Genomic DNA, 20,850 nt, shown 5'->3' with positions numbered 1-20,850 from the left:
GGGTTGGTATAAAACAAAGCTTGCCATTTAGGATCAGAAATCTGCTGCAAATTGGTTGAGCTCTGAGCTCTTCTTTGCTCTGTTCACTTCTCTGGATAATGTGTAAATAACTTGCACAAGACAAACATGATATGAAATGTCAATACAATATAGCCTGAGCTGTATTTGCTTGTCAATAGCTTAATAAATTGCTATCCTCCATCCCACCCTGAAGCTCTGAGCTGCAGAATACTTTCATGGCCTTTGTATTAAAGCCATGTGATCACACTTAGATGAATTCCCTTCGTGGATTGCAATACAGCTCCCACTTTTCTGAGAGCATTTCACTGCACTTCATATAGATCATAGATGAGCCTTGACCTGGTGTCATTTTAATTTTATTGTTTTTCATCCCAGATGGCAGCTCTTGGATGGGCAAGCCATTGCCAGTTTAATAACACTGAACTCTGAGATGACAAGGCCGCTGATTAATACAGCAAGTCTTGCAATTGGTGTGTTACTTTGAGGAGATAATTTCACTCTGCTAGGTGACCACTGTGATAGAGTACTGCATCAGTAACAGCTACTTGGATGCTGTACCCTTCAAGGAGTAAACGACTAAATATATCACTTTATTATATACTGTATGTGTTCTTTGGAAACCTCCTCTTCCTAAACATCCCAGTCCGTACAGGATTTCACTGAGTTTTTTGTGATCGTTGCGGCCAAAAACGCTTGATTTTGGTGCTGCTTTTTAAAAAATTTGAGATGCGATTTGCAGAGTTTTCTGTGGGTTTTTTTGCGTAAAGCTACTTGATTTGGCGAAAACGCAATTGCAAGAAATAGTTCTGCATGGTCTTTTGCAGTGATGTTTACTGGTAAAAGAGACCATTTAGCTGTACTCATGTTCAACGCATGTGAAACAAAGACGGCTCTGGCTGAATGTGCGTTATGATGACGTCACATGACGCATCTTGGCCCAAATCTGCGGAAAATCTGTGGTCATTTTGAAACATTGCAAGCTCTTCCGAGGTTGCTTGATTTTGTGTGAAATCCTTCTTTTTTTGCAGTTTGTTCATGGTAGCCTCTTGAACTTTGATTCATTCTCAGAGTGCCTACTTAAGTAATCATCCATGCCTTCTGAGTAATGGTGGGGTTAGAAATTGTCCGACCTATGCTCTGCTAATGTCTTGCTTGCTATGGATACTTTCCCATTGTTTTAGTGAGGTTTTTTTTTTCCTGGGATTTGTAGTATGCCCCAATTTCACAAGAAATTAGCATGTCTCCTCTTAAGCATGGCTCAATTCAAGAGGCATGAGCTGACAGATTGCTATGCAGACTGTTCTACCCTTATGAACACTCCTCTAACACAGCAGGGCTGTTTGTCAGTGCTTGTTTTAGGTGGGAAAATTGCAGCACGCTCTGTGATTCTCAGAGAGGTGAAATGCAGATATAGCAGAGCGGGTGATAGTGGAGCCTGAAGCACGTCTGAGATTGTACTGATGCAAGAGTGTTTCATGCCTTTCATCAGTCAACCTTTGTAACAAGTGAAGTGAAATCCTAATTTTGAACAAGCTGTGTAATGCACCTAACTCATAGAGTAATTAATGGACTAGCTGAATCATAAGTTTTAGAACATTAGGAACGTTTAGGAATGTTAATTTAAAGTCTTTATTACTGCTTAATAATGCTATTTTTCATTCCGCATAGCTCCATAGCTTATTATGTCGTATCTCTAAACTCCCAAATGTTTTATCTAGCAACATCATGTGATTTCATCTGGCGTATCACTGAATCATGTCATTTCACATGGCTACAGTTCATAGACGAAGAATCTTAAACGCAACCAGGGAAGGTAAATGTAACTTAATATAAAATCTAGCATTTTGGCAGCATTATTCAGTTAGATATCCAGCATACCTTGTCGACGTGTTTTCATACAAATTTATGTTCTGTGTGTTTGAGTCATTATGGTTGGAAGCTACTGTTGTGTCACCATGGCCGTTGTGGTTAATTATCTAAACGAAATCAACTATAAATAATCATTTGTACAGAATCATCTATACTAAATAGCCTATACATAATTACCTAAACAGAATAATCTATACTAAATTATCTATACTCAATCGCCTACTGCTTATCCTACAGAGGGTTGCAGGGAGCCTGGAGCCTATCCCAGGAGACTCGGGGCACAAGGCGTGGAACACCCTGGACAGGGTGCCAACCCATCACAGGGCACAATCACACACATATACACACACAAACACAGACACACACACAAATAATACTGAATCACCTGTACTGAATCACCTGTACTTAATCATCTATACTGAATCATCTATACTGAATCACCTGTACTTAATCACCTATACTGAATCATCTATACTTAATCAGTTTTACTTAATCATCTATACTGAATCACCTATAATTAATCACCTATACTGAATCATCTATACTTAATCATTTATACTTAATCACCTATACTGAATCACCTGTACTTAATCACCTATACTGAATCAGCTATACTTAATCATCTATACTTAATCATCTATACTTAATCACCTATATTTAATAATATATACTGAATCACCTATACTTAATCACCTATACTGAATCACCTGTACTTAATCACCTATACTGAATCACCTATAATGAATCAACTATACTTAATCATATATACTTAATCACCTATACTGAATCACCTGTACTTAATCACCTATACTGAATCACCTATAATGAATCAACTATACTTAATCATATATACTTAATCACCTATACTTAATCACCTGTACTTAATCACCTATAATTAATTATCTATACTTAATCATCTATACTTAATCAACTATACTTAATCATCTATAATCACCTATAATTAATTACCTATACTTAATCATCTATACTTAATCACCTATACTTAATCACCTTTCCTGAATCATCTGTACTGAATCACCTATTCTGAATCACCTTAATGTAATGATACAGTCAGTATATACCCCCACTTATGTGTTGACATTTTTTTTTAATCTGGTATTGAATTTTATTGGCCACTCCAGGCCACGCTTCCGTCACCTTTTTAATCGCACCAGTCACAAATTGGTCATATTCTTGGCCCAGACGCTGAAAGCCGATGCTGTTTTTGTTAGATACCTCACTCTGTCTGGGTTACCGCAAGCCCGACGAGCACACAGAGCCAGACTTCCATTAGTTCCTGCTGAAGACGAGATTAGCAACTTGGTGCAGCACATATTGAGTTTTGTTCTGGCATGACATCAATCAGGGTGCTGCAATACGCATTTGTCAGATGGTATACTGATCAAGTTTGCACAAAGCAGCGATGGACAAAATTCCCCTGTGGGGATCTCATGGCGCCGGTTATCTCATGGTTTTTAACTGGTTCTGGACATTGCATGAATGAGTAGGTTATGTAGTACGTGGCATAACACTGCTTACAGGAATCCAAGCTTATCAGTAAAATGAATGTTTTTGGTCTTGTAAAAATTATCTAGATCTAGACAGCTGGCTTAAACTATTTCATGAAAGACAAAACAGACAATTTAACGAGAGCAAAGACAGGTTCAAAATATCTCCAAATGTGATGGCACAAAACATCCAATTTGCAGCAGAAAGGAAAAAAATATACATTAGATGGTATTTAACCTCATGATTAATTTCATTTATGGCTTCCAAACCACAAGTTTTCTGAAAGTTCTTTCTGGAACAGTTTTTGCACCAAATGAATTTCTTCAGCCTCTTGATATGATCATACATTCAGTAGAACAAGCCCAAGATAAGCTGTGTTTCTCTCTCACCACTGATTAAGTAACTAATCCCTCGCACTCTTTCCCTGAAGCTCCAGGGATAATGCAGCAATCACAAGAGCTAAATAATGTTCTGATGCTTAATATAAGGTACCTCCTGGGTATGCTGGCAAGAGACCAAGAAACCTGTTGTAAAGCAGGAAGTCCATAAGTACACTTTTAATACAAAAAGAGTTGTAAGGGTTCTTTGGACAGTTAAGGATTCATTGTTTCCTAAAGATGCACTACTTGAAATGTTTTCTAAATAAGAGAGGTTCTTTGAATAATTAAAGGTTCGTTAGTTCTTTTGGAACCCTTTCTGACAGAGAAACACCCTGTTGTAGGAAAGTACATGCAAAAATTAAGCGTTACCTGAGAAGGACAAACCAAAGAACCATTTAGACTTCCATCCATCCATCCATTTTCCATGGTGCTTATCCTACACAGGGTCGCAGGGAAGCCTGAAGCCCATCCCAGGTAACTCGGGGCACATAGTGGGGGATACCCTGGACGCGGTGCCAACCCATCGCAGGGCACAATCACATACACATACGCACACCTATTCACACACTATTGACAATTTGGATAATTTGGAAACGCATGTCTTTGTACTGGGTGTGGAAGCTGCAGTACCTGAAGGAGACCCCTGAAGCACAGGAAGAACGTGCAAGCTCCACACACACAGGACAGAGGCAGGATTCCCCAACCCTTGAGGTGCGAGGCAAGCAGGCTAGCCACTAAACCACCATGTCTGCTGCATGTAGACTTCTTTGACCTTTTTTTAATAACTGTAGGAATATACTCTATCCTAGCATTCTACATAGAACCTGGAAGAATTATGCCAAAGACATAATATTAAATTTCACTGGCCTGCAGGTCCCATTCATTAGTTGTTGTTGTTGTTTACATAAATAAAGCTTAATATTCTGCAGTACATATGAGATTTTAGTGATTGATGCTCATTGAAAAATAAAATAAATTCTGAACCCCTGAAGGTTCTTCTATATACAGAGTCCTACAGCAGTGTTTTCATATCAATAAGAGTTCCAGGTAGAATTCTTTAAGCAAGCTAAGAATTTGTACCTATCACTTAAAACCTTTTTCCTGAATCTTTACAAAACATCCTTACCAGATTACTTAAGAACAGGCAATGGCAAGGTATCTACATGGAGCTTTTTCGTTCAAATGAGAGCTTTTAAAGATCGCACTAAGATTGCTAATATTATTCAGAAGTAATTGTTACATGATTCAATTAATTGTTTGAACAGTAGCTCAAAACCACACTGACCCGGAAAATAAAATTCCATACAACCCCTGCAAGCCTGTTCCTCTCTCTTGCCCCTTTTTCCCCTTCTTTCCACTCTTGCCTAAGCAAGCATGTTGGACAGATGGGTGACAAATTAAAGGAAAAAATAGTGGCTTTGTTATGCATGGTTTGTTTCCACTTGTCCCCTTAGAGTGACGCGTCAAAGCAAATCAGTACACAGTTCTTCTGTCTCATCATCTTTATCCTGTGATGAAACATTTCTGACCTGATGGGATTGGTGTCTTCTAGGATGACTCCACCCCCAAGCACAGGGCATGAGGGCAGGAGGGGTCACTGAATGGTTTGATGAGTAAGAAAAAGATTTAAATCATATGCCATGGCATTCGTTCTTAACAGATCTCAACTTTATTGTACTGCTATGGGTGATTTTGGCATGACTTAATAGTAGACAGCCCTTTCCACCAAACACCAATTAAAGGAATATCTTTTGGATGTATGCTATTCCTCCCTCCAGAGACTTGTAGAATCTCTGCCAAACAATATATTTAAACTGTTTTGGTGGCTCATGGTGCTTCGACACCTCACAAAGACACTTTGTGTTGGTTTTTCTTTAATTTACCACCCATCTATCTCAGCAATATGGACACGCAGAGCAGTAAGTCAGAAGAGTTATCTCTGAAACAGAGTCATATAGACACAGATCTTTGTCGACATCTGTTTCTCCATGGAAGTCTATCTGATTAAACTACCACATTCAGTCTGCTGTGACTCATTCTCCCATTAGACCATGCTGCTTATCATTCTAGCGTGGTTATGCGTGCCTCTGCGGATCACTGTGCTCTAGCTACTCATCGATACTGCAATCAATGTGAGTAAACGGCAGAGCTTTGCATATGGTTTCTGTGTTCTCTCACTGTCACATATCACACTTTGCACTGTTTATCAGTTCAATAGTGTTTATGATTTGCTTCAACACTCAACTTGATAGTAGTCTCCTTCAGCAGCTAGTATGTGTGTGTTAATAATTGTACATTTTGTTTAAATAAGATCATTCACACTTCGGAACAATGCAGAAATCATAATTCACTGCCTGTTTCTGTAGAACACAAAAGAACCCATTTAAAACTGTGAACTGAAGAAGTAAAATGATACTAATCTAACAGCACGAGGTGATCCATACAATCCACCAGCACCTCCTCCATCCTGCCTTTTAAATGCTGCCTTTTAAGTGGTGAACTGATGTCAATTTTAAGCCCAACATATAGCCTAATGTTCAGCTTTTAAACATAGCATAGTAACATCTGGAAGATCTTTGGTTAACAAGAGTTTCTATACTTTTAGGGAAAAAAAGGTTCCATCTACTTCCTCAAAGGGTTCTTTGGTTTGTCTTTAGGAAGGCTGTGTGTAGAAATGTACAACAGAGGGGTATGCTTTCTAAGCAGATCCCCTTTAGATACGTAGAAGCATTAATCATGCAGTATAACATATAATATGCTGTATTTTTTTTTTATCTCATAGAAATGAAAGAAGAAATTTGATTTCCTAATGGACTAATGTTGAATTAACACCATCAGTGTTTTAGTCCGTGATAAACACTATCATTTCATGTATGGCATAGGCTTTACATTTGATGTTCGCTACATAGAGGCTAATGTCAACAGTGGGCTTCATTAATCACTGTCACGCTGCAAAGGTTATTATTGTCTCGTTCTGCTATCTCATCTGCTATCTTTGTCTGTATCTGTACAAATGATCTACATATCAATGAACAGTAAACCATGAATGGTGGCTTCTTTGGAATTAAACATTGTACAGCTTGTGAGGGAAATCATTTGCCCTAATAATTTACTTAACATAAATGTCAGTCCAAGCAGATTGCAGGTGTACATGCAACACTGAGGAGTTTTGTTTTGTAAGGAATTTCTTTACATATACTACAGTCTCTTTGTTTTGTTTTGTTTTTTTTGTTTAATCTTTATTTAACCAGTGTAGTCACACTGAGAGAGAAAAAAAAAACAAGCCCTGGCCAAGAAGGTGGCACAATAGTTACCACAAACTGCATTAAGATACAGGACATAACAAATAAGACTTAGAACAAAACAATTCCTTTAAACATAAATAGCTTAGGGCGTACTGTGGCTTAGTGGTTAGCACATTCTCCTCACACCTCCAGGGTCGGGGGTTCGATTCCTGCTGCTGCCCTGTGTGTACGGAGTTTGCATGTTCTCCCTGTGCTGCCGGGGGTTTTCCTCTGGGTACTCCGGTTTCCTCCCCCAGTCCAAAGACGTGCATGGTAGGCTGATTGGCATGTCCAAAGTGTCCGTAGTGTATGAATGGGGGGAGTGAATGTGTATGTGATGGTGCCCTGCGATGGATTGGCACCCCGTCCAGGTTCCCCGTGACCCTGTAGGATAAGCGGTATAGAAAATGGATGGATGGATGGATAAATAGCTCTGATAATGATTCGTTCATGATTAGTTTTAGATGTTTGTGTGAGTCGCTCCATGATGATGAGGCGCTATGAGTAAACGCTGTCTTACTGAAATCAGATCTCACCGATTATACAGTGACTGTAAGAACGCAACTATGTCATGCTTTTTGGCTGCAGCAGTACAGATAGACAGGGAGGAAGTTACACCAGGAATTTCCTTATAAAGGTGACAAAAAAAAATCCTCCAGTGTATGTCTTGACTTTTAACGTTTTTCAAATATTCCAGCACACTGGTGTGTTTCGAGAGGATAGGTTTCTGTTTATCAATGTTGTCAGTAATGTTGATGTTTACAAGGATGCTGTACTTCGGAAATACCTCATGTTTACTTTGTTTGCCAGTTTATTTGAACATATCACTGCGTTTCGGTAAAAAGTAAAGCTTGGAGAACATAGAGCGCGCGCTACTGGTGAATTCTGCAGGCAGAGGAAGGTTCATCTAACTAATGATGAGCAATAAATATATCCGGAACACAGCACCGCTACTGCTACCAGCGACATAAGTGTTTCAGCACCCGCACAAAGAACAGCTCCTCCGCATCAACACCGGACATCTCGCGGTATAACGGACTCACCTGTGATGGAGCAAAGATGAGCGGAAACGAGCACGAGGAGCTGCAGGCGGCCCGATTCCGACCTCACATCTCCGAGCCGCCGCATCGCGATTAAAAAACCGACCAGAGGTTCACCTTATGAGAGCGGCTCGCCGCCAGTTTATATTACCGCGCCCGACCACATCTTCGCGTCTCGCGACGGACCGGCCGCTCGCGCATGACGTCAGGTGGAAGGAGGGGCGGGCGGGGGAGCGATTCCGAGAAAGCTCCTCCTCTAAGGCGCTGGGATTGGATACCGCGCGCTTTCCTGTGCAGTTCATTGGAGGAGGCGGCTGTCAGTCAAAGTCGACACGCGGAATTAGAGGAAATTAGCGTGGGTTTGTTGTCGCTGTTGAGATTCAAGTTTTCTGCTTTTTTTTAAAAAAGAAGTCGTAAAAATATTTTTGTTATTGTTTTAGTTAAAGAGTTTTCTTTATTTTTTCACTAATTTATATTTTAACAATCTTTTTCTCGTAAGATTATAGGCTACATGTAACAAGTGAACAGAGCTCCTCGTCTACATATTGAGGTGCAGTGTTTACAGAGTTCGTAGTAGTCATGTCTTTATTTTTATTAATATACATCAGATGATGGTTGCATCGTAGTAGGTAAGTTCATTGTATAAAGGAGATAAATGCTGCCCCCTACAGCACAACATGAGTAAAATGTTATTTTTCGATTTAAAAAAAAAAAAAAAAAAAAAAAAAGATCACTGGAGTCGCTGTGTCTAATGCTGATCATTAGGCTTTACTACATTTACACAAGTAGAAAAGAAACAGGCTCCATCATTGGTTTGATTCTTTAACTGTGTCTCAAAGCAGTATCTACATAGCATATTCATTACTTAACAAATCAACAGTGTACTGCACATAAACTAAAACTATTCAAATTGCTTATACAGGGTGTCCCAAAAGTCTCCATACATAGGAGAAAACCTGTATTTTAGTAAGTCTTACTTTTCCAGCCTTTTGTTGCCCCTGTCCCAACTTTTTTGAGACGTGCTGCAGCCATCAAATTCAAAATGACCTTATTTTCTTCTTAAAGTGTGTACATTTCCTCAGTTTAAACATCCGATATGTTTTCTGTATTCTACTGTGAATAACATATGGGTTAATGAGATTTGCAAATCATTGCATTCTGTTTTTATTCACATTTATTTATATTTTAAACAGCGTCCCAACATTTTTGGAATTGGTGTTGTATTTTTTTTTAATGTAGAAATATTTAATTTCATTATTTTGAAGGCATCTTTACTCTACAGCATTTCTTTGCATGTGCCTAAAACTTTTGCTCAGTACTGTATATTTCATATTAACTAATGTAAAGTATTGATTCACGGGAGCAAGAGATACAGTGCCGATACTTGCCAAGCGGTGCTGCCGGTGTTGTGAGCATCACTCCAGGTACCCGGGCAGATTTGGGGGCCTAGGCAAAATATAGGTGTGGTGCCCTATTTGGGTGTTTTAACAACAATATTTACATTTTCAGCATACATTATTTAGCATTAAATAATTAAAAAATAGATATAATTAGCATTTTTAGGGGGCCCTTGGCTTCTGGCCTACCTTTGTCTAGTGCTAACTGCTAACACTACTCAAAACATGCTAACCCTAGCTAACTATTACCAATAATTCATCTTGCAAATAATAAGGTTAAATAAAACTGACATTGGACAACAATATGTGGGTTTGTTTGTCTTTAATTGGCCTTAATTCATTCATCATTATCTCCATCACTTTCCGCTGTCCTATTTCCTCTGTTCTTCCCCTTCTTGTTTTTTCTTGTACTTCTGGACGCTAGATAGGTATGTCCTCTTCATTTTCAGGAATTAAATCTCGTGCGACTCAAGTGTGAACGAGTGGCGCAGGAGCATAAACAAGTCTTCAAATGAGATATCTCCACGCAAAGGGAGTTGCTGAGATCTTGATGCGCACTATATTAAGATGAAAATTTCTGCTCATTTACAGTAAATGATCAGCCCTTGGGGGCCCTCTCAGTATTCAGGGCCCCAGGCAATTGCCTGCCTTGCCAGCCCTGTAGCTACGCCTCTGAATACAAAGATCTGATTGTATCCTACATCTGGACCTCACACAACTAAAAGTAATATTAAATAGTCGTTATAGCCTATAATATTACTACACAATTGAATGATGGTAGTTGTTTGCATCTAGTTTCTTCAGACAAAATATATGTAAGATGGCAAGGAAGACTTTACTGTCATTACACATATGTGTACATTTATTCATCTTTAGTAACTGCTTTATCCTGATCAGGGTTGCAATGGATCCAGATCCTTTCCACTGGGTATGAGGTGGGAATACTGTAAATGCATAATGGGATGCCAGTGCATCACAGTGCACCATGCACACACATACACACACTCATTCACAGGGGCAATTAAGAGTAGAAAATGCATCTACCGCCCTGTTTTTGGAATGTATGAGAAAAACCAGAGAACCTGCACAAAGCCCCCCATGGATGTGAGACTATGTAAAAGTCCATACAGAGAATAACCAGAGCTCAGGGTTGAAACTCAGACCCTGAAGCTGGTGCAACACAGTACCAACCTGCACAATATAGTACAATGAAAGCCTGAAGCAATTAATATTCAAAAAGCCAGAGGCAAATTTGCATTGCTGGAACTTAAATTCTGTATCCCAGAACCTTCGCTACTAAGCAAGCATTGCCTATTTTCAGCATGTGAAGGTTTTGATCCATTGGCTCGTGTGTTAAGGTGCCAGTACTCTATGATAATAATGTTGCTCATATACAGTAGCCTTTGCTTGTTTTAATTTGACTTAGCTAGAAAGAAATCTGCTTTACTCAGTTGGACCAATGGATCCAAAATGAGAATATTGGAAGACTAGCAAGACCATTTAAGGGACAAACTGGGAAATGTTGGCATTATTGCTGGTTTAGCTTGTGAGGAAACAAGGTCATGCTGAGAGACCAGCTTGGCCAGCATGAACATACTGGTAGACTATGATCATGACCATTCTGGTCTTTTGGCTGAGACAGATGGGATCATGCTAGAAATATCGAGATGAAAACAGGATGGAGTGGTGAAGAACGGATATTTCTAGGTGCTGTATCATGTGAAATCATTATATGACAAGACAAGGCATTCATATAACAGTACATACATTTTAATGATATCTAAACAAAGAAGCAACATTGATTTTCCCTTAGTATAACAGCGGTGAACAGCTGTAAACATTATGCGTGTGATCCATTGTGAATCTATGAAACGTTAAGGTGACATTTATTTGACATGCGTTAATTTGTATGAAGCCAGAAGGTTAAACTACATAAAATACATTTTATGCCTATTTCATGTGCATATTTCTAAAATATTTGGCTTATTGTGTACATGTACATAACATTTTATTATTTGGCAGGCTCTTTTATCTTCGCTTAAAAAATAAACAATGCATTAATTTATTGTATAAGTGTAAAAAAAAAAAAAGTTAAATATTTTTGTCACTTTTTAATTCTTTGATTTGCACATATTACTTGTGTTACCTTTTAATATTTTTGTATGATTTTTGGCATGATGTAAATTTGAACTACAATTCGATGATTTCATTACTTAACTAGCTTTAGGTTATTAATACAGCTTGTTAACCTTGAATAAAGCTGCAGTGACATGTACAGTGTTTAATGTAGGCTGGAAAATGAGTTAGAAGTACAACAGAAGAAACTTAATGAGGTGTTTTAGCAGTGCAGCTGTCACGGTGAGTTACGGTTTTTCATGCATTTCATGCTCAGTGTAGCAAACAAGCATGTAGAGAAACCTAAAGAAAGTCTCACACTGCACTGTAATAGAAAACAAATGCATAGAAGAAACAACATACTGAATATGATAGAAAAGAATTTAAATGTCACAACAGACAGTACCTAAGCACCATTTGTGGCCATATTGCCCTGAAACCTACGTATTATTAATCATTATTGATTTTGTTGTAGGATATTTTGCTACATTGTCTTACTATACAACTTTATCCATTGACTGTAAATGATATCGTTTTCCATTTACAGGTCCCAGTCTTGTCCATGGACCTCATCACTCTTGTCACAGCAAGATATTAAATTAAAATTCCCCACAGCGTTCAGAACTGATTATAGATGTGGTCGAGGCATAAGCATGTGTTGCCCTCTACAACTACATCATCTGTACTGATGTCACAACACATCTGGAATCCCAAAAGTCCAATGTCTGGTTAGATTCAGGATGAGAAATGGAGAGCACAGGTGGCAAATGTCAATGGCTGTCTTGGCCTCTCTCAAGCGCTAGGGATCCACGTGCTGCTGAGTTTGGATGGACCTGTTGGGATTCATTCCTGCGGTAATGGCGCTTTGGCAGAATGGAGTACTGAGATGTAGCAAACTAAATTTATGTTATGCACAAACCTACACAATAAAATGTTCATTTTAATTTGCTTTTTAATATTTGTTTTGTGTAACTGACCTATGTATTCTTGCCTGCTTAATGTTTCTATCAATGTGAACAGGGATTAATTAGGAAGGAGTTTGATTTTTTATGTGTTAAACCACAATGACAAACCCTATATGTAGGGTTTAATTAGAGAGGAGGTGCCTAATTAAGGGCGTGGTACCCCCAGTTGCATAATAATTACAATAATCATCTTTCTTCTAAACATCCATCCTCCTTTTCCGTTCCATTTTAATTAATGTTGTTATGTAACATCACTATGATCAGATGGTTTCCAACTTTTCCTCTGACCTTTACAAAGTGCTCACACTAGATAACATTTTCTTCCAAAAATGTTATATAAACATCTCCTTGCATATAAAATATTTATTGTTTTGGCCAGAAAAAGAATCAAAAGCTATTTTGAGATCATTTGGATAGCAAAACTGACAAACAATTAATAATAATCCTAAGATATGACCACAAAATTCTAGTTATATCAGCAGTATCACATTTTCATGATATTACTGCTGAGAACACTGACACATAAGATATTAGCCTCACATTAGACCTCGTTTATCAAGCAGGATATGAACAGATTTATGTGTAAATACTTCATGAGAGTTGACATTAAAAAAAATGGTATTCCTGAAAATCCCATTAATTAATCTTCAGCTTTCATATTCTACTTGTACTCCTGAGTGTGTAAACTAACGAATGTAAACCTCAATTGGTCTGTATGTGTGTGTGTGTGTGTGTGTGTGTGTGTATACAGTATCTCACAAAAGTGAGTACACCCCGCACATTTTTGTAAATATTTGATTATATCTTTTCATGTGACAACACTGAAGAAATGACACTTTGCTACAATGTAAAGTAGTGAGTGTACAGCTTGTGTAACAGTGTAAATTTGCTGTCCCCTCAAAATAACTCAACACACAACCATTAATGTCTAAACCGCTGGCAACAAAAGTGAGTACACCCCTAAGGGAAAATGTCCAAATTGGGCCCAATTAGCCATTTTCCCTCCCCGGTGTCATGTGACTTGTTAGTGTTACAAGGTCTCAGGTGTGAATGGGGAGCAGGTGTGTTAAATTTGGTGTCATCGCTCTCACACTCCCTCATACTGGTCACTGGAAGTTCAACATGGCACCTCATGGCAAAGAACTCTCTGAGGATCTGAAAAAAAGAATTGTTGGTCTACATAAAGATGGCCTAGGCTATAAGAAGATTGCCAAGACCCTGATACTGAGCTGCAGCACGGTGGCCAAGACCATACAGCGGTTTAACAGGACAGGTTCCACTCAGAACAGGCCTCGCCATGGTCGACCAAAGAAGTTGAGTGCACGTGCTCAGCGTCATATCCAGAGGTTGTCTTTGGGAAATAGACGTATGAGTGCTGCCAGCATTGCTGCAGAGGTTGAAGGGGGTCAGTCTGTCAGTGCTCAGACCATACGCCGCACACTGCATCAGATTGAGCTGCATGGCTGTCGTCCCAGAAGGAAGCCTCTTCTAAAAATGATGCACAAGAAAGTCCGCAAACAGTTTGCTGAAGACAAGCAGACTAAGGACATGGATTACTGGAACCATGTCCTGTGGTCTGATGAGACCAAGATAAACTTATTTGGTTCAGATGGTGTCAAGCGTGTGTGGCAGCAATCGGGTGAGGAGTACAAAGACAAGTGTGTCTTGCCTACAGTCAAGCATGGTGGTGGGAGTGTCATGGTCTGGGGCTGCATGAGTGCCTCCGGCACTGGGGAGCTACAGTTCATTGAGGGAACCATGAATGCCAACATGTACTGTGACATACTGATGCAGAGCATGATCCCCTCCCTTCGGAGACTGGGCCATATTCCAGCATGATAACGACCCCAAACACACCTCCAAGACAACCATTGCCTTGCTAAAGAAGCTGAGGGTGAAGGTGATGGACTGGCCAAGCATGTCTCCAGACCTAAACCCTATTGAGCATCTGTGGGGCATCCTCAAACGGAAGATGGAGGAGAACAAGGTCTCTAACATCCACCAGCTCTGTGATGTCGTCATGGAGGAGTGGAAGAGGATTCCAGTGGCAACCTGTGAAGCTCTGGTGAACTCCATGCCCAAGAGGGTTAAGGCAGTGCTGGAAAATAATGGTGGCCACACAACATATTGACACTTTGGGCCCAATTTGGATATTTTCACTTAGGGGTGTACTCACTTTTGTTGCCAGCGGTTTAGACATCAATGGCTGTGTGTTGAGTTATTTTGAGGGGACAGCAAATTTACACTGTTACACAAGCTGTACACTCACTACTTTACATTGTAGCAAAGTGTCATTTCTTCAGTGTTGTCACATGAAAAGATATAATCAAATATTTATAAAAATGTGAGGGGTGTACTCACTTTTGTGAGATACTGTATATATATCTGCTAATTATATTGCTAGGTTGCAAAACTAGGTTCAAAACTCAGCCACTAGACTTCTTACACATACCAAGCGCTCAGCCTACATTACTCCAATTCTGAACTGCATTGGTTACCGGTTTCGTTTCGCATTAAATATTAAATAATCCTGATCACATTTAAATCACTTCATGGTTTGGCATCTTTCTATCTTAGTGAACTGCTTCTCCCCTACAACCCGACCCGCTCTCTCCGGTCCTCTAGGCTTGGACTCCTCGCTGTCCCTAGATCTCGTCTCTCTACTATGGGGGGCAGGTCTTTCAGTGTAGCTGCACCCAAAATTTGGAATTCACTCCTTCTGACTCTTTTCACAGCATCACATCCAACTCCGAGTTCAAATCCCAACTTAAAACGTATCTGTTTTCTCAATTTTCTGTCCTAATCTGTTTTCTCAATTTTCTGTCCTAATCTGTTCTTATGCATTTGTTAAGATTTGCACATCATTGGAATTTGGGTTGTAAGTGTAAAGTGTAATTTCCTCACACAATACAGACATTATCCCAGTGAATTCAGTGTGTAATCAGATATTGGCTGTCAAAATGTACATGATGCTCCTGCACCACACAGTCACAATGGAATTTTCTAATTTGATTGTCTCCATTTTGACTTTTGGGGTAAGCTGATTTCAAAATTCTTTATTTTTTTCTTGTAATCACAAAACATAAACATATTTTAGTTAGGGAAAGCTAGTAGTTTTCAGAACTAGAGGAGATAAATAGATGTGCGAACTGTAAAATGTATTTAGGAACATGTGTGCGAATACAAAGTATTACAAAATTCAGCCCAAGCAGCCTTGATTTTTTTGTTTTCAACAAAAAGGTTAATGACACAACAATAATGACACAGTCACTGCGCTGAATCCATGTCGTCTGTTGAAAAAAAATCATATGATCAGCGCAAAGGGCACACTAGCAATTTTTCCACAAAAATGTCAAGTGAACACGCAGTGAGCTAAACTAGATCGCTAAAATTAGCTAGCAACATACGCAAAGTATGAAGCCTATTATGCATTCTTCCAAATGACAGTGCGACTGAATTTTCAACTGAAACAGTTGACGCAGAAGAAGGTGATGAAGTAACATTAAACGAAGCCCTGGGTGGAGATACAAGTTCATCCTCCATCGCCGGTATGAAATACAATTTTAACCCACAGAGGCAGAGAACATTTGAGGGACAACTTAACATACTGCAAGTCCTGCAAAGGGAAGAAGCAAGCAGGCAACTAGATCTTCGTTATTGAAATGTCAACAAGTTCACAATATAAACCGTTTTCCTAGGCCACCACATGTAGGCTATACAGTGCCTTCCAGTAATATCGGCACCTTTTGTAGATATGAGCAAAGAAGGCTATGAATAATTGTCATTACTGTTTAACCTTTTGAAATCTTGTTTAAAAAAATTCACAAAATTTGCGATATAATACAATTTTGATATAAATATATGTTATCTCATATTTATACCCCTGTGAAACAGGAAGTCATGGTTGAACAATTTCCTGTTCCTAGTCATCCATGTGTACAAAAAGAAATGTAAAATATCAACGTTAATATACTTCAAATACATTTTTCTCATATGAATTCATAGGGCTGCCAATAATTAGTGTAAACCTATATTTAACAAAGATTTTTTTTTTATATAAACCTGTGTTTTGTTTGCAATTGTTTGATATCCAGGAGAGCAGAGTATTTTTGTTCAAAAGTTTAAACAATAAAGACAAATTTCCCCAGCCCTCTTTGCTCATATTTACCAAGGGTGCCAATATTAGTGGAAGGCACTGTATGTCTGACTAGAACTGTGGATAAATGTTCATGCTTTAAAAGCCACCAAGACAAAAATTAACGAAACAGTAAAAGTTGTGAACCATTTCAGTTTAATATAAAAATAACTACTATGTTGTACATTGTAAGAATGCTGGCAGCTCATTGTTGGAACAGAGGAACATGTGGTGTAAAAACAGAAATTGTTAGATACTTGTGCATAACATCGACCAAACATAAAGCAGAAAAATATAGAGAGGGGTTTTAAATTCCTAAAGTCCGGCTGCACTGTGTGCTTCTCCAAGCACAGTAAACAGTTTGACTTTGGTAGCTTCCACTCGCTCAGGAGGGAGTTTCCGGAGAGAGTCCGCTACAGCCTGGGCAAAAGTGAAAAACTCGTCGCTGCTCCGGCGGGATTCAGTGATGGCGCTCAGCTGGGACACCAGAGCCGTACAGTTCACCATTTCCTGACGTAAAGTTGCTATTTTGTCCACAATGTCCTCCCCTTTGGAGACTCGCTTCCTCTTCTTGACTGGCTGGCTCACTGACGACACTTCCGTGCACGCAGAGTCGTCGTCGCTACACGTCGCGTGCGGAACTGTACTCCGCCTCCACTCTCCCACCTCACTTTTAGAGACCATGTCGTTCTTCGTGTCTCGGTGTTTAATAAACCCGTTGAGCCATGACAACCTCATACAGTACTCGGGTTCTTTGTCTTCATCCGGCCCGGAGTCCCCATTTCTGGTCTTGAACTTTTTTTTCAGACGCACAAATTTATCTCGAATTGCTTTCCATTTCTTCATGCACACCTCCGGATCTTCGCCCAGTGTTTTGCCTATTTCCATCCAGGACTTCATCATCACGTCACTGTGTTTGTAATGTTTTGAAGAAGGGTCGTATAGGTGCTTATAACGTCGCACTTCTTCTGCCAACTGATCTTCAAACTGCCCCATTCCGCTTTTATGCTGGGTTTGTTTTTGTTTTTTTAAGTCTGGTTTAGCTCGAGAGTTTCTTGGGTCTCATCTCAACATTTCCGGATACGCTAACGGATGTGCTTCACCGCTCAACCAATCAGCGCGTACTGACGCGCAGCTCCGCACACGCGCGCGACACGCACTGGAGCTATTTGGCGGTCTGCGCGTCGCTTCTTCTGTGGCGTTCAGAGTCACTGCGTGCTGTACGTGCGTACATACGCGTTAACGAGGCGACTGTGTGGAAAGCCAAAAGGGTCGTGAATCGCCTATAATACGTCTTGTGCTCTTTTATACACACGTGTGGGAAAAACACGTTTGACAGGTCATCTCCGTCATGAACTGAAACTAGCCCAACAATTGGGCATTGGAAAAGGGAAACACATTTTTTCTTCTTTTTTTCTCAGCGTTTTCATGCGAAACAAGGTCACTGTACTTTGTTAGCTTGTTTCCCATGAAAACGCTGAGAAAAAAAGAAGAAAAAATGTGTTTCCCTTTTCCAATGTCTAATTGTTGGGCTAGTTTAAGGTTTAACTGTTGTACACGAATTTCTGGTGTACGGACATTATCCACTCTATAATTTCCCTTTCCCTCTCCTAATCCATGCAATATATCTTATCAAAGAAATGGTTCTGTACACCACAGATCCACTGTCTGCACTTACACTTTGCATTTGTTTGCATAAATGTACTATATTTCATTTATCAGTTATTATCTATAACAACATCTTGGTGGCCATGGAGCATTTTGAAAATTGTCCTCCCTGTTGAAATTTAAAAAATAAAGAAAGAAAGAAACCATCTCAGAAATTCTAATGGTTTCCACTATAAATACTATTACAAACTATCAGCGAACCATTAAAACCATTACCATTATTGGTCCTCAGACACTGGATATAACAAATCACCAATTGAAGGCAACAAATTACCAGTAGAGACCCACAGGGACCATTACAGTTTCCATTAAAACCAATACAATTCACGTTATAACCATTAAACCCATTACAAATTCTATGAGGCTTTCTTTTTTTTTCTTTTTTCTTTTAACAGGGTTGTCTGCTGCTCCTCAATCAGATATGGGGAAAAGTGGTTACTGCTACAGTAGAAATGGTTGTGATCCCACTTTTGACCACTAGGAGTAATAATACACTACAGTATATGGCCAAAAGTTGGTGGACACCTGATCATTACACCTATGTGTGCTGTTTGACCATTCCATTCCAGATGTATCCCCCCTGTTGCTTTCTACTAGCATTTGGAATGTGGCTGTTGGAATTTTTGCCCATTCAGCCACAAGAGCAATGGAACAGTCAGTGTTCCAGTTCATCCTGAAGGTGTTCAGTGAGGTTGAGTTCAGCAATCTGTGCAGGCCACTTTAGTTCCTCCACACCAACCTTGGCAAGCCGTCTCTATGGATCTCGCTTTGGACATTGTCATGCTGGAAAATGTTTGGGCCCAGCATACAAAGATATTCTAGACAAGTCTAGATCTTTGTGGTTACAGTTTGGGGATGGCCCACATATGGGTATGATGGTCAGATGTCCACATATTTTTAGCCATATAGTATAACTCTATGGAAGCTAATCGGGGCAGTGAGCCCACTGACTGTGCAACATTTAGAAATGCAAGCAAATCAATAGAATATTGGCCTAAATCTTTCAAATAGTAACAAATTTTATATTATTGGCCAGTCAAAATAGGTCTTTATTATTTCAATGAAGTTTAAAATGCATGGAGTTGTGAAAGAGGACATTATGAAGACTAAGATTTGTTGATCTACTGATATAAGTGGTGGGGCTGAGTTGCTGCAGGAACACTGACTGTTCCATTGCCACTAATAATACATTACATTTGTTTTACACTTACTGGGCATAAGCTATTATTTCATTGTTTTGTTTAACTTTTTTATTGAATTGGATTTTTTTTTAAAATGTTTTAGGTACATGGTGTGCATTCTTAGAAAATTCTCACTCTAGTGGAAACCCTTAATGGTTCTACATGTACAAGAGGGTGTTTCACTATCAGAAAGGCTACAATGTAGAACCTTATAGGGGGCTTAGAACTCCTAAGGAGGCATGAAGACCTCAGTAAACACTCAAGAGAAGAGGAATTCTACAGTTTCTCAGCTGTCCACTAGGGAGCAGCAAAAGACTAACACAAATGTAACACAAGGGCCATTTTAATTGATACAATTTAATTTTGTTTGAAATCTTGCAACAAGATTTCACCATGATGCTTGATGGGTATTCTATGAAACCAAAAACATCTTGGTCTAATACGTAACTCAAATTTATTATGTTATCCACATGTAAATAAGATCTCTAAGACTATGTTCTAGATAGAACATAGCTAACATAAAGATTACATATATGTATGCTAACCAGGCTTGGGGAGTAACGGAATACATGTAAAGACGTTACGTAATCAGGATACAAAAAACTGCTAACTGTAATCTGTTTCAGTTACGTCAAAAAACAAAGTAATCATATTACTGGTATATTTCGTAAAAATGGGTATACAATCAGCATTACATTTTTTTTCATTGAAAACCAAAGAAATTAATCTTTTGACATAGCACAATATAGCAGCTGCTTGATTATAGTTTTAGTCTTTTATTACCTCAGAAAAGTTTGTTTGGTAAAATCGCTTTGTTGGCGCCCCCTAGTCCTGATGTAAATATGCGGCAGTGTGTTCAAGGCTGTATTAAGTGCAACACGACACTCATCGGCGTTATTTATTTTTTAAATAAAATTAAAAAGTCGTCACCGTTGGTGTGTTTGTGTGGCTGTAAAGTGTGTGTGTCAGTGATTCTGATTTAGGTTTTTTTTTACGGCATTATGTTACGATGTAACGATTATGTAAGGATAATGATCATGGAATAATTGCTGCTGACGTATCACCGGAAATAGCAATCAAGATTGTAAATTAAGATGCAAAATGAAGCGACAAAAACCATCGAGAGCTAAACTTCGAAAAAAGAAGAAGAGTTAAAGCGTGGAAAAAACAGAAGTAAGCTTATTACAGTTTCTATATCATTTGTCATTTATGTGGCTGTGATTGCCATTAACCATGATATTGCTGGTCAAATCTCACATGACGTCATTATTAATGATTTTGCAGCA

The 20,850-nt window shown here is 39.1% G+C and overlaps 1 protein-coding gene across 1 annotated transcript; it reads right to left on the bottom strand.

Annotated features, from left to right (window-relative positions):
* Positions 1–16,623: 16,623 nt before the first annotated feature.
* Positions 16,624–17,869, bottom strand: LOC128599023 (uncharacterized). Its single transcript, XM_053610341.1, has one exon. It carries the CDS (start codon positions 17,709–17,711, stop codon positions 17,031–17,033), a length of 681 nt encoding a protein of 226 aa, XP_053466316.1. The 5' UTR covers positions 17,712–17,869; the 3' UTR covers positions 16,624–17,030.
* Between the last annotated feature and the right edge of the window lie 2,981 nt (positions 17,870–20,850).

The sequence above is a fragment of the Ictalurus furcatus genome, chromosome 22, assembly GCF_023375685.1.
Source record: "Ictalurus furcatus strain D&B chromosome 22, Billie_1.0, whole genome shotgun sequence".
NCBI lineage: Eukaryota > Metazoa > Chordata > Actinopteri > Siluriformes > Ictaluridae > Ictalurus > Ictalurus furcatus.
This window is presented reverse-complemented; position numbering and strand designations above follow the sequence as displayed.